At 41.6% G+C, this 12,644-nt stretch overlaps 1 protein-coding gene across 2 annotated transcripts; it reads right to left on the bottom strand.

The window, feature by feature from the left end:
* Window positions 1–1,003: 1,003 nt before the first annotated feature.
* On the bottom strand, window positions 1,004–10,815 carry Ube2t (ubiquitin conjugating enzyme E2 T). Of its 2 annotated transcripts, XM_028764742.1 has the most exons (7): window positions 10,725–10,815; window positions 6,911–7,081; window positions 5,619–5,688; window positions 3,833–3,938; window positions 3,252–3,350; window positions 3,053–3,136; window positions 1,004–1,367 (listed from the first exon to the last, which is right to left on the bottom strand). In XM_028764742.1, the coding sequence occupies exons 2-7, from the start codon at window positions 7,017–7,019 to the stop codon at window positions 1,221–1,223; spliced, it is 615 nt and encodes a 204-aa protein (XP_028620575.1). In that variant the 5' UTR covers window positions 7,020–7,081; window positions 10,725–10,815; the 3' UTR covers window positions 1,004–1,220. The 2 variants fall into 2 exon arrangements, with proteins under 2 accessions (XP_028620575.1, XP_028620576.1); XM_028764743.1 differs by lacking the exons at window positions 6,911–7,081; window positions 10,725–10,815 and adding an exon at window positions 5,783–5,794.
* Between the last annotated feature and the right edge of the window lie 1,829 nt (window positions 10,816–12,644).

Genomic DNA, 12,644 nt, shown 5'->3' with positions numbered 1-12,644 from the left:
CAAACACATATGCACATAACATTAAATATTTTTAAAGAAAGAAATCTGTAAGGGTAGGCAATCTAATAACTCAGAAATACAACATCTGCCTACCATATGAATGGCCCTGAGTTCAATCCCAATCTGTAGAAATCAGAAATTTGAATTTTCAGCAAATGTTACCTGTCATTGATGAACAGATAAATTCACATTGACTTTCTGTATAAGTCAGGACACATACAGCAGCTTATGACTGAGTGACAGCAGATGGAGAACACACACTTATCAGAGATGCATTTTACCTACTGTGGCATTACTTTATGTATAAAGCCATCACTGCTATATTGGGATACAGAGAGAGACATTATAGTCTCTGTCTAGGCAGGTCCAGCCTTTATATCCCCTTTGTATTCACACAGTACAGGTACCCTCTTCCTACATCAGCTGATTTATATTCCAGTTTGTTACCTCTGCCATTAACAGGATAACAGGACTGGGAGGATAAAGTGCTGACCAGGTAACACCCCAAATCCACCATAAGACAAGTATATTATGAAATCAGAGGGGGATTCAAGTCTGGCAACTAATTGTGCAGAATAATATTTGTCATGGACCAGGCATGGTGATATATGCCTGTAATCCCACTACTTAGGAGGCAGAGGAACTCCTCTGTGCATTTGAGGTTAGCATTGGCTACACAGCAAGTCTATCTCAACATACAACAGAAGAGATTGTTGAACAAATTAACGTTACACTGTAGTAACTCTCAACTACATAAATCCTAGAGCAAAAGCTGAGAACAACTAAGCACTGGCAAAAGGCACACTGCTTCAGTCCACAGTTTAAGGCTTCTGAAAAACCACACTCACTAAAGCCTAGGGCAATGATTCTTAACAACTATTTTTCATGTATTCAAACATTCTGTGTCTCTAGTGATGGTAAGTTGACAAAATATTTTAACATTCTGATCATACAGCACTATAACCAGTTCACTCCCAGACACACATTTCATATAAACACACACTTAACATTAAGTATTATTTATTTTTCAAGTTTAAAAGTTTTCTAAATACATATGTACAAGATAAACAAAACAAAGTATCCTTAAAGAATCGCTGCATGGCAGAATTCGTAAACATACAAGGTCTTTTGTAAGGATACAAACATTTGTCATCAAACACAAAGAAAAACATTTAAAAGAAGCAAGCAAAAGAGACCACCTTGACACAGACTGCTAGTAACTAAGAGGGACCAGGACAGACTCTCTGAACGTCAGGGGAAAACTTCTTTTCCATTCCTCCTAGTGGCCTGGCCTTCCTTTTCTGTGTGGAGTGGCTTTTCTCAGAGTCACCAACCTCTGATGAGGTGCCTAGCTCCTCTTCATCAGCCTGCAAAGGAGAGAGGGAGCAAACATAACATTCGCAATGGAAAAAAATAGCTCTGTGATGCTACGTCTACATATTCTTTGTTAAGATTTTAGTGGGCAAAGGTTTTCCTTCAAAAGCATCTTTGTCAAATTTTTTTGCATACTTTAATTTTTTCATTTCAAACTTTATCAACTCAAAAAAAAACCTAGGCATGATGATGATGATGATGATGATGATGATGATGTGTGTGTGTGTGTCTTCATCAAGAGGTGCTGGGCGGTGGTGGCACACGCCTTTAATCCTAGCACTCAGGAGGCAGAAGCAGGCAGATCTCTGAGTTCAAGGCCATTCTGGTCTACAGATTGAGTTCCATGGCAGTCACAGCCAAACCCTGTCTTAAAAAACAGAAACAAACAAACAAACAAACAAACCAACAACAATAATCAAGAGGCTATGGTAAGAGGACTACTGAGTTTTAGGCCAGCCTGGCCTACATAGTAAGTTCAAGCAAGCTAGGGCTACAAAACAAACAAACAAACAAACAAACAAACAAACATCCTTGTCTCAAAAATAAAATAAAACACTCTATCAACTTAAACACTCCCTTTTCCATGAATGTGGTCCCATAAGAAATAAAACTTTCTACCTTCTCATTATTTTTTAACTAGTCTCTGGCTCAATGTTAAAAAGGACAAATTAGAAAAACTTGAATGAGTCACCTTCTGTCTATCCCTGCTATTCACAAGAAAAGAAACCTATCACGCAGATGCTGCCTGCCCTCTAGTGTTGCCAGGGGATGACCACTGTTAGATGAGCAGCTAAGCATTTTGCAGAGTAATTTTTAGATGGTTACAATAGGAGAAAGAATCCAATTAGCCATTCTAGAGCACAGTATGGATTTAGAAAAGTTAATAAATATTATTTAGACATATACTCTATTTTTATCTATGTGCTTAATCTGAGATACAGATCTGTATTTTTTTTTTTAAAAAGATGATGTTTGTTTTTAATTATGTGTCTGTGTGTCTTTGTGTACACAGGAATGCAGGCACCTCTGGAGTCCAGAAGCGGGTGTCAGGTCCCTAAGAGCTGGAGTTAGAGGCAGCTGTGAGCCTCCTGACAGGAACACTGGGTGCTGAATTAGAGTCAGGAAAAGAGGAACATGCCCTTCTAACCATTAAGCTGTCTCTTCAGCCCCGGGACATACATTATAATATGTATATATGTATGTATATATTATATTTTATTAATTCTTTGAGAATTTCATACAATGTTTTTTGATGACATTCACTCCCAACCCTACCTCCTCCCAGACCCAGCCCTATCTTTCTCCAATATTAAGCCCTCTTTTTATTTTTAATAAAATTTTTTTTTGACTGGCCTGGAACTATTAAGTAGACCAGGCTGGCCTCCAACTCAAAAGATCTACCTGCCTCTACCTCCTTAGTGAGGTGATTAAAGACACACTGGTCCTTAATTTTCTTTTTTAAATATAACCCACCAAGTCCAATTTGTACTGCCCGTATAATATCCATGGGTTTGAAGTCAACAGAGCATGGTTAACCTAAGGGAGCCTTCAAGAAAAATGACTTTCCATCCCCTAGAGCTATCAACTGTCATCAGTTTTATTAGTGCCTCAGTAAAGGATGGGAGCTCATTAGCCTCTCCTAGCCCTATAGATATAATAATACTAGCAAATATCCTACCTTTGGTTTCTGTCTTGCATGAGTCTCTGTCCACTGCCTGGCTTTCTTGAGAAAAGCTATCTTGTTATATTTAAATTCTGAAGACTGAAATGAAATCAGAGTTAAAACAGAGAAACTGATTTGCTATCATGAGCACCAGCTGAAATAGTAAAGGTACAGATAAAGTAGGCTACTGCTACTGACAAATGGGGATACGTACAATGTCCGCCATTAGTGGGTCATCTGGATTGGGCTCTGCCATGAGCAGCTGAATGGAGGTCAATACAGTGGCAATGTTGAGGGATGGTCTCCATGCACCCTATATACAAACAAACAACTGTATGACATTTTCTGTGATAATGTAACATTGTTGAGCCAGGCACAGTGACCCATGCCTGTAATCTCAGGACTTATAAGGTAGAGGCAAGAAGACCAGGAGTTTAAGGCCATCCTTGGCTACGTGATACTGTCTCAAAAAATCAAAAAGAATGAGGATGACCTTTAATTCCTAATCCTCCTGCTTCCCCCTTTCTTTTCTTTTTTTTTTTTAAAATGTTTCACTTAGTTTCCTTCCTTCCTTCCTCCCTTCCTCCCTTCCTCCCTTCCCCCCTTCCTTTCCTTCCTCCCTCCCTCCCTTTTCTGAGGCAAAGTTCCTCTGTGTAGCCCTGGCTGTACTGGAACTCACAGAGCTCCACCTCCCAGAGTGCTGGGACTAAAGTCATGAGTTGCCATGCCCAGTTGGCTTCCCTCTTTCCAATGCCAAGAAAACAGATGTCGGAGTCAACTCTAACCTTTACCCACCTTTGGTGGCAATTTGAGAATATCTAGACAAATTCTTCCACTAGAATCAATGTTTGGATGATAGATTGGAGTCAGAAATCGAATCTGTGGAGGTTCAAATGGGTACCTGCGAATGTGTAAGAGGAGGAAATGATTTTCGTGCCGCTCCCTGATTAAAGGTATGCATCACCATACTGAGCCTTACAATTTATGTGCCATATGCTCCTGGGTGTGGAGCCATCCACCAGAGCACAGTTAACCTAAGGGAGGCCTTAAAGAAAACAGACTCTCCATCCCCCAGAGCTATCAACTGTCATCAATTTTATTAGCACCTCAGCTAGGGGTGAGGGCTCATTCTACACTTTAAATCATTCCTTGGTCACTAGTAGCTATCTAAAATAACGATGGATTAGAAAAATGTTAGAAAGACAGCATTTGGAAGGCAGATTTTCCCCAAATTTGCCAATAATCAAAATTACTAGCAATCAAAAAGTTGAAATAATGGTACTAAAAATAATCAGATCCCTCACCACTTTCTAAACACTACCAAGTATCACCTAAGAGTAAGAACACTGTCCTACTGTGATACCATCATATCTGTGAAGTTTTTTAAAAAGAACCCCCCAGTTATCATTGACTATTCAAACTTGTCTCCATATTAAAAAAAAAAAGATGTATTTTTTTACTTTTATGTGTGGTTATCTGCACATGTATGGCTATATATCATTAACATGTCTGGTGCTCAGAAGGTGTACGAGCCCCTGGAAATGGGGTTATAGGCAGTTGCGAGCTGCAATGTGGGTTCTGGGAACTGAATCCAGATCCTCTGTAATCAGATCCTCTGTAATATCCTCTGTAATAAGCCATCTTTACAACCCATCTCCAAATATTTTTCAAACAGGCTCCAACTAGACTTACACATTGGTTTTAGTTATATATTTTCAGTGACAAACAAACCTTGCAAAGATCCAGTCTATTTTCAGAATTGATGTGTCATAATTATTAAGCTACTCACTCATTCAGGCTTAACAAGTTTGTCCAGGCCCCACGGTGGTACAGAAATGCCCAGTTTACTAGTTAAAACTCATCTCATCCCCCCTCACTCTACTAACTACAGCTACACCTCACCTGACTGGAACCTTACGAGACACTCGACTGAAGGGGCCTTACACTGAGGTGAAGAGAACAACGGTGGCTGCCAAGGGCTGGTGTCATGGAAGACTGGGAGGGGTTAGATTTATAATGTGTATGAAGTTACAGTTTGGGAAGATGAAAAAGTTCTGGAGATAATATTAAAAGTTGTACAACATGCTGGTTGGTGGTGGTACTGCTTTTAATCCCAGCACTTGGGAGGCAGAGGCAGGCAGATCTCTAGGTTAGAGGCCAGCCTGGTCTACAGAACAAGTTCCAGGACAGCCAGGGCTACACAGAGAAATCCTACCTCTAAAATCCAAAACAAAAACCAAATCAACCAAATGAACAGAAAGCACAATGATGTGAAATTTACACATACAATGGCCATAAGGGTCAATTTTATATTATAATACACACACATACACACACACACACACACACCCCACACCACATTTTTGGGGAGGGGTGGGGGCTCAGTTACAATGTGGTCCATTATTTTAGAGAATGAAACTGAACTCCAAAGAGACAAAAACAACTTATCACATCCCTAGCATGGTAAGACTAGGATTAAACATTGGTTCTTAACTGCTACATTTAATGCTCTAAATAGTATTATGGTCTGTATTTCAATGGCTGTGTCTTACCTTATAAGCTGACTCTAATTCATACTCACCTCTCAGGAATGATAACTTCCAGCGTGAAAACACCTTTCTCATAAGGCGTATTGGCTCCACCTAGTATTTCTTGAGAAAAGGAAGGAAGGAAAAGTTAAAAGAGAACCAGATGATTTGAGTTACTATACAAAGGGTTGAGGATGTAACTTGGTAGAGCGCTTACCTAGCATATATAAACCCCAAGTTCAGCAGGAAACAGTATATGAACCACACATGGTGGCACAGGTTGAAATCCTAGTACTCCAAAGGCGGAGACAGGAGAATTAGAAAGTCAAGGTCATCCCAGGTTATATCAAAAGTTTGAAGCCAACCTAGGCTACATGAGGCCCTTTTTCCAAAGGCAAACAACAACAAAAACTGTATCAAACGAACCCAATAAGGTTATAGTTCTAGGCACAAGGGCTAGAGAGATGCTTAGCAGTTAAGAGTGCTTTATGTTCTCCCAAGGGACCAGAGTTCCAACCTTGGCACCCACATCAGGTAGCTTACAACTATTGCCTGTATCTCTAACTCAAGAGGATCTGATGCCCTCCTCTGGCTCTTTCAGGCACCTGTACATGTGTGCATGTAATCATACACACACATGAATCAAATCTAAACAAACAAAAAAAGAAATGAAAAAAAAAAAAAAAAAAAGGAACTGGGTGAAGACAGTAATTCAGTTAAGGTTTTAACTGTGTCTCCATGCAGTGTTTCCTGCCTGCCCACCTGGCCTCAAACACTGCTGCACAGCTAATACCTAAACCTGTTTTTTAAAAAACTATAATGTGTGTGTGCGCACGCGCGCGTGCACATGCATGCTATGTTATGGCATGTATGTGGAGATCAGAGGACAACTTATAGGAGCTGGTTTTCTCCTTCCACCATATGGATCCTGAGATTAAACTTGAGTTGTTAGGCTTGGTGGCAAGTGTCCCTACTCACAGAGACATCTTACTATCTCTACTCCCCCCCACCTCCCAACAAAATCTTTATTGAGACAAAATCTTATTGTGTAGCCTAGCTGGCTTCAAGTTTGAAGCAATCCTCTTTCTCTTGCCTCAGCCTCCAGAATCCTGGGATTGTAGACATGTGCCACCAACAGCCAGCTGACAACCTTAATTACAAACCAGTACAAGATATAAGAAGTCAAAGAAATAGGAAACTCCAAGCAAACCAACTAAAGAAGAAAGATGGCAGGGCTCTTTCACCTTACTATTCGCTACTTTAATATCTATCAACGTGTGAAACTTAGGACAGTCTTCAATAGGGACACAACCATCACCTCAGGCATGATGGGATGGATACCTACGAGCTCGCAAATCATCCACTTGGTCCTTTTCCTGCCAGCACGTGATGCCTGGGGGAGGTTCAATGGCTAGCATGTGCAGTTCTTTCTTCAGACGTGAGGCTCTCTGCATGATCTCACGTGAAAGGAACCATAAACAGTCACTGCTCCACACTCAGGGCTCGCGGGGCTGTACTGGAAAAGAAAAGAAGCAACCATGAAATAGCTACACTGCCTAGCATTTTCTCACAGCTTCAGTTTAATGAAGAACAGATTCTTATTACTCTCTGTGACAAAGGGAACCTGACTTTTCCACTTCTGCATGAGCTTCTGGTCTACTCTTCTGGTCTACATGATAATAACTGTAAGAGTTTAAAATGAATGTCTGCTTCCATTAATAAATTATCAAGTTATAAGAATAGAGCCTGGGTCCAATTCTGCTCACAAATATATCCTAAGTGTGCCTGGGCAGTGAGGGACTGGGCAGACTGTGTGCAGTCTATGTGCTTTGTGAGAGCAAGAAGAAAGCAGCCATCATTTGGAGATTCTTGTAAGCTAGGGTTTAAGTGTCTGACATTCTCTCCATGTATTATGGATTCTACTTTCTCCTTATTCTTCAGGGAACTGACCCTGTCAATCAGCCCATCTCGCTCTAACCTTCTAATCTTTCAATGAAGTCTCTCTCACCTAAAGTAACACCCACAAACACATCCACTCAATCAGCAACCTCTAAAGAACACTATTATTGTTATGTACATTACAAATATAACATCACACATTATAGCTTATTTTGCTACAATTTAGATGAATACATCTTCTTTTCTTTTTCCTTGCAGTGCTGGACAGAGAGCTTTGTTCATAAGTTTTACCTCAGCTTTTGCCCAGGCTGACCTTGAACTCACTCTAGTAAGCCCATAAACTTGTGATTTTCCTACCTCAGCCTACAAAGTAGCTGGGATTAGAAGTCTGGATCACCAAGTCCAGCTAATGAATATATTCTTAATGTTCATCCATTTAAAATCTTTCCCATACTCTTACATTTAAGGATATTTTCCTACGTATTCTTTACATTTAAAAAAATGTAACTTTTGGGCTAGAGAGATGGTCTAGTGGTTGTAATCACTTGTTGCTCTGCCAGAGGACCTGGGTTTGATTCCCAGCACTCATGTGGCAGCTCACAACCACTTATAACACCTCAGGTGCTAGACATGCATGTGATACACAGACATACATGCAGGCCAAACACATAAAATAAAAATAACTAAAAAATATAATTTTGCCTTTTTTACTTAAATCTTTCAGCTATCAGTACTTGTTTTTGTGCATAGTAAGAGGCAGAAGGTCCGATTTTAATTTTTCCCCCAAATGAATAACCAATTGTCCTAATACTATTTAAAAAAAAGAAGAAAAAAACAAGGAAACTTCACCCTTCTAATATTACCACAAATTAATTTTTCAAACATGTATGGATCTGTTTTGAGTCTTCTAGATTTGTTCCATTCGTCATCCAGAATATTCTGAACCAAACCCCACTGTTCCAGTTACCTCAGTTTACTTGTTTTTCATTTTTAATGTAAATTGTTTTCAGTTCAGGGGCTGGAGATGTAACTTAATGGTAGGAAAGAAATAACTCTTGTTAAGTTGTCCTCTGATCTTCCCACATGTGCTGTCACACACACATACCCGCAAAATAAAAATGTATTGTTGACATATATAAAAACCTAATTATTTAATGCAAAACAAAAATATTTCCTCAGCTACCCGGAAAAAAAAAAGTTCAGACAGTGGTAGACACAGCTCTGCAGTAGTATCATTTGGGAGGCTGAGGCAGGAGGATTACTGAAAACGCTATACCAGCCTGGTCTACAAGACAAGTTCCAGAACAGCCAGGGGTACATATAGGATCCTGTCTCAAACAAAACAAAATAAAACAAAAGAGGCTGCTGGAACAAGGTCAGTGATTAAGAGCACTTGTTTCTTTTGCAGAGGACCTAGGTTTGATCCCAAACACATGGTGTCTCAGAATTGTCCATGACCTCAGTTTCGGGGGACCCAACAGTCATGCATGTGGTGCACATAAATGCATGTATGCAAAACATGTATACATACAACATAAAAATAAAATTAACTGGTCCTTTGATTCCCCTTCCATACAAGAGAAAAATCTCAGAATAACTTTTTTTTTTTGTTTTTTTCAAGACAGGGTTTCTCTGTGTAGCCCTGGCTGTCCTGGAACTTACTTTGTAGACTAGGCTGGCCTCGAATTTAGAAATCCGCCTGCCTCTGCCTCCCAGGTGCTGGGATTAAAGGCACCATCACTGCCCAGCTTATTTTAATAACTTAATTTACAGTGTTTTGTATCTTAACTCTTCCTTCCCCCACCCTCCTCAAAGACAGGGTTTCTCTTTGTAGCCCGAGCTGAGGCTGAACCTCACTCAAAGATTGACTTTCCTCTGCTGGGATTTAAGATATGTACTCAGCCTCTATCGTTTTAAGCCTAATGAAGCCTTGTTATTGGTGGTGGGGTGGGGGAAGTACTGCAGAGGAGGGGGGCAATATTTGGCTTCCACTTCCACATCACAGTACACTGCTGAAGGAAGCCAGGACAGGAACTCAAACAGGACAGGAAACTGGAGGAAGGAGCTGATGCAGGGGGCCATGGAGGAGTGCTGCTTACTGGCTGGCTCCCGACGACTTGTTCAGCCAAAACATTGCTATTTTATACAGTAATCCGAAGGACTATTTTCAGTAAAACAAAACAAAACTCTTGCAAATACAGGCCTGACGACTTGATTCAGTCCCAGGAATCCATAGTAGGAGGGAACAGTCTCCTCAAGGTTGTCTTAGAGATCAACTACAATATCAATTACAATAAAACTATCTACAATTAAAACTGTATCTTTATATAAAATAAGAACACAGTGAAAAGGCATGCTAATCATATTAGAATGAGAAAAAATAAGGCTGTTTCTCTCAAAGAAGCCCCCAGACTATGATAAGAACTGGTATATACAAAGTCCTCCGGGGTGAGAGAGATGGTTTAGCTGTTAAGAGCACTGGCAGTTCTTCCAGAGGACTCAGATTCAATTCCCAACACCCACCTGATAGCTCATAACTGACACCTTCCTCTGCCTCCGTGGGCACCAGGCATACACCTGGTGTGTAAACATACATGCAGACAAACACTCATATACAAGAAATAAAAGTAAATAAAAATGTAAAAAGTCCTTTGGCATAAAAGCCATGTGCTATCGTGTATTTTCTGAATATAAAGGTTCTTCACAGAGTCGGGACTTGGTGGCATAGACACTGGAGACGCCTAGGCAAAAGTCAGTTCTAAGTCAGCCTGGGCTACAGCGACACCTGTCTCACAAACAACAAAACGAAACCCTCAACCAAACAACCACAACAAAGTTCCTTACACTATGGCTCCAATGGATGTTTTCCTTTTAATTTTTTTTAAACCGGCGTTTTTAGCCTCTTTTCCAGTAATCACTCCCCACAAACGTATGCTTACAACTGCGCTGACTATTCATACAATTCTTTCTCACCTATGTGTGAGGCCACATCAAAGGACAATTCCTTCCATCTCTGCAGCAGCATACCCCACCTAGTCTGTCCACCCTCAGGGCTTCTTCATAAATCTGCAGCCTGTACTGCTGACCTCAGATTCCAGAGCGCTGGCGTTTTGTTTTGTGCCCCAGGCCTGAGGTAAAGAATGCGCAGAACCTGGGTAGGTAGCAGATGCTGGAGGTAGCACCGAGGCGCAGCCTTGGCGCGCCCAGGGCGCTTCTCTCTCCCCACAGTGTTCCTCCCGGGGCGGCTTCCCCAGACTCACTGTGACCTCGGGTACGCTCGCTCGGGTAGCACCCGCAGCACTCCTCAGCAGCCCGGATTACCACAGCGCGCGTCCGCTCTACTCCAGCAGAATCCGGGAGACCGTTGTAACGACTCCACCCCCTTCCAAGAGAAGACTGTGATTGGTCCGCGGCAAACTCGGGAAAGGGAAGCGCCTGCCTATTGGCCAGCGCTCCGAGCGTACGTTCGCTCACGCACGGCTCAAATTGGCGCGCGGATTCGTACCCGGAATTCCCAGTTGCCGCTGTCGTCGAGTTTGTAAATCGGCTGTGAGCTGGGAAGGCTAGGAAGTCACCTACAGGAGAGCAAACAAAGGCAACTGGACACACTTAATCTGGAGAAGTGACTGCTGAATAGCTGCCTGTATTTCTTGTTTTGGTTCTTTGGAACGGGGTTTTGCGACGCAACCTCTGCTTAGCTTGGGACTCCTGGCACTCCTGCATCAGCCTCCCAATGGCTACCAGGTCGTCCAGGCTTTAAGTAATGTCAGAGGAAACTACTACTTCATCTAAGATCAGTAGTTTAAAGTTAGCCGAGCACGGTGGCTCAGGCATGTTGAAATATAAAGATTTGAGAATTTGAGACCAGCCTTGGGTACATAGATTTCATCCAGCTGAAAAAAAAAATTAATTTATTTATAATTCTGGTGGACAAAGCATTCCATCAGGACTCTGAAGAATAAAGTGGATGGGGTAAATTTTTTCACCATTGGAAGTGTTCATGTGGAAGCTGAGCAAGTTATAGGGGTTAATGCAAGAGCTCCTTTGCACTATGAAGAAGTTAAGGATTTCCCCCTGCCCCTCCCTTCACTGTACTGAAAATCAAACCCAGCTCTTCTACATACTGTGCCAGCTTTTGATCCCCGGGTCACACACCAACCACAGAATAAGTAACTTTCAAGCGCTCCTCCATCTCTAGAAAGGTAATATTTTCTGAACAGCCAAGTGCATGGTTATAGCCAAGTCATCTTTGACGACACAGCTGGGAGTTCCAAAAGTGGATAGTCCTCGGGAAAGAAAGGAAAGCTTAAGACCTGGGACTCTGCAGAACTGGAATTGGTTTCAACTATGAGAATCCTGGCAGTGGGACCAAAAATCAACCAAGCAACCACCTTTCTCTTTCACTGCACCTAGCTCCATAGCATAGACCTAGCAAGCAGTCTTTCTGAACTTCTAAGCTAATATGTTGGCTACTGCGATGATTTCTGCATTTAGTCCAAACTGATGTTAAGCTGCAACTGGTTCCTCATGGAGGTTGCATGATGTGTTTTGTCTTCTGGAGACCCTCATACTCACTAGGACTCTGACTGACTCTGCTCTGGGCTTCCCCACTTTCATTGTAGGACTGAGCCAGTGAGTAGCTAGTGAATTATGTAAAGTGTTACAAACTTATGAGCTATAAAGAGTCATGTAACAGTCTGATGTGACTTTCAATCTGCTGTTGAGGTTCTATACTCATGGTTGGATTTATTCGTTGCAGTGAAGTGTTTTCGCTTACCGTTTGGAACGACTGCTTATCTTACTACTGGCATTTCATGCTACCTAATGCTATCTAATCTTCTGGGCATCTTTTCTTGTTCTCCCTACTCCAACAGTGACTGTAAGTCAGTCCTGTCTTCAGAACTGAAATGAGACCTTTCTTGGATGGTTCTTTGAAAAACAGAGTTAAAAGTGTCTCTTAGAAATTCGGTCCTTCTTAGAAGGAGCAACAAAATACTCAAGGGAGCAAATATGGAGACAAAGTGAGGGACAGAAACTGAAGGAGGGGCCGTCTCAAGACCACTCCACCTGAGTATCTATCCCATGTGCAATCACCAAAGGTAGAGGCTGATGTGGAAGTCAGGAAGTGCATGCTGATAAGAGCCTGATATGGATATCTCCTCAGAGGTCTTCAAGAGTCT

The sequence above is a fragment of the Grammomys surdaster genome, unplaced genomic scaffold, assembly GCF_004785775.1.
Source record: "Grammomys surdaster isolate TR1022 unplaced genomic scaffold, NIH_TR_1.0 145, whole genome shotgun sequence".
Classification (NCBI taxonomy): domain Eukaryota; kingdom Metazoa; phylum Chordata; class Mammalia; order Rodentia; family Muridae; genus Grammomys; species Grammomys surdaster.
This window is presented reverse-complemented; position numbering and strand designations above follow the sequence as displayed.

Excerpts from the sequence above, each read along its gene's own strand:
- Ube2t (XM_028764742.1), bottom strand. The coding sequence starts at position 7,019 with ATGCAGAGAGCCTCACGTCTGAAGAAAGAACTGCACATGCTAGCCATT. Across the intron at positions 3,939-5,618 it reads GAAGTTATCATTCCTGAGAG|GTACCCATTTGAACCTCCAC; the intron begins GTGAGTATGAAT and ends ACACATTCGCAG. Across the intron at positions 3,351-3,832 it reads TTCTCAAATTGCCACCAAAG|GGTGCATGGAGACCATCCCT; the intron begins GTGGGTAAAGGT and ends GTTTGTATATAG.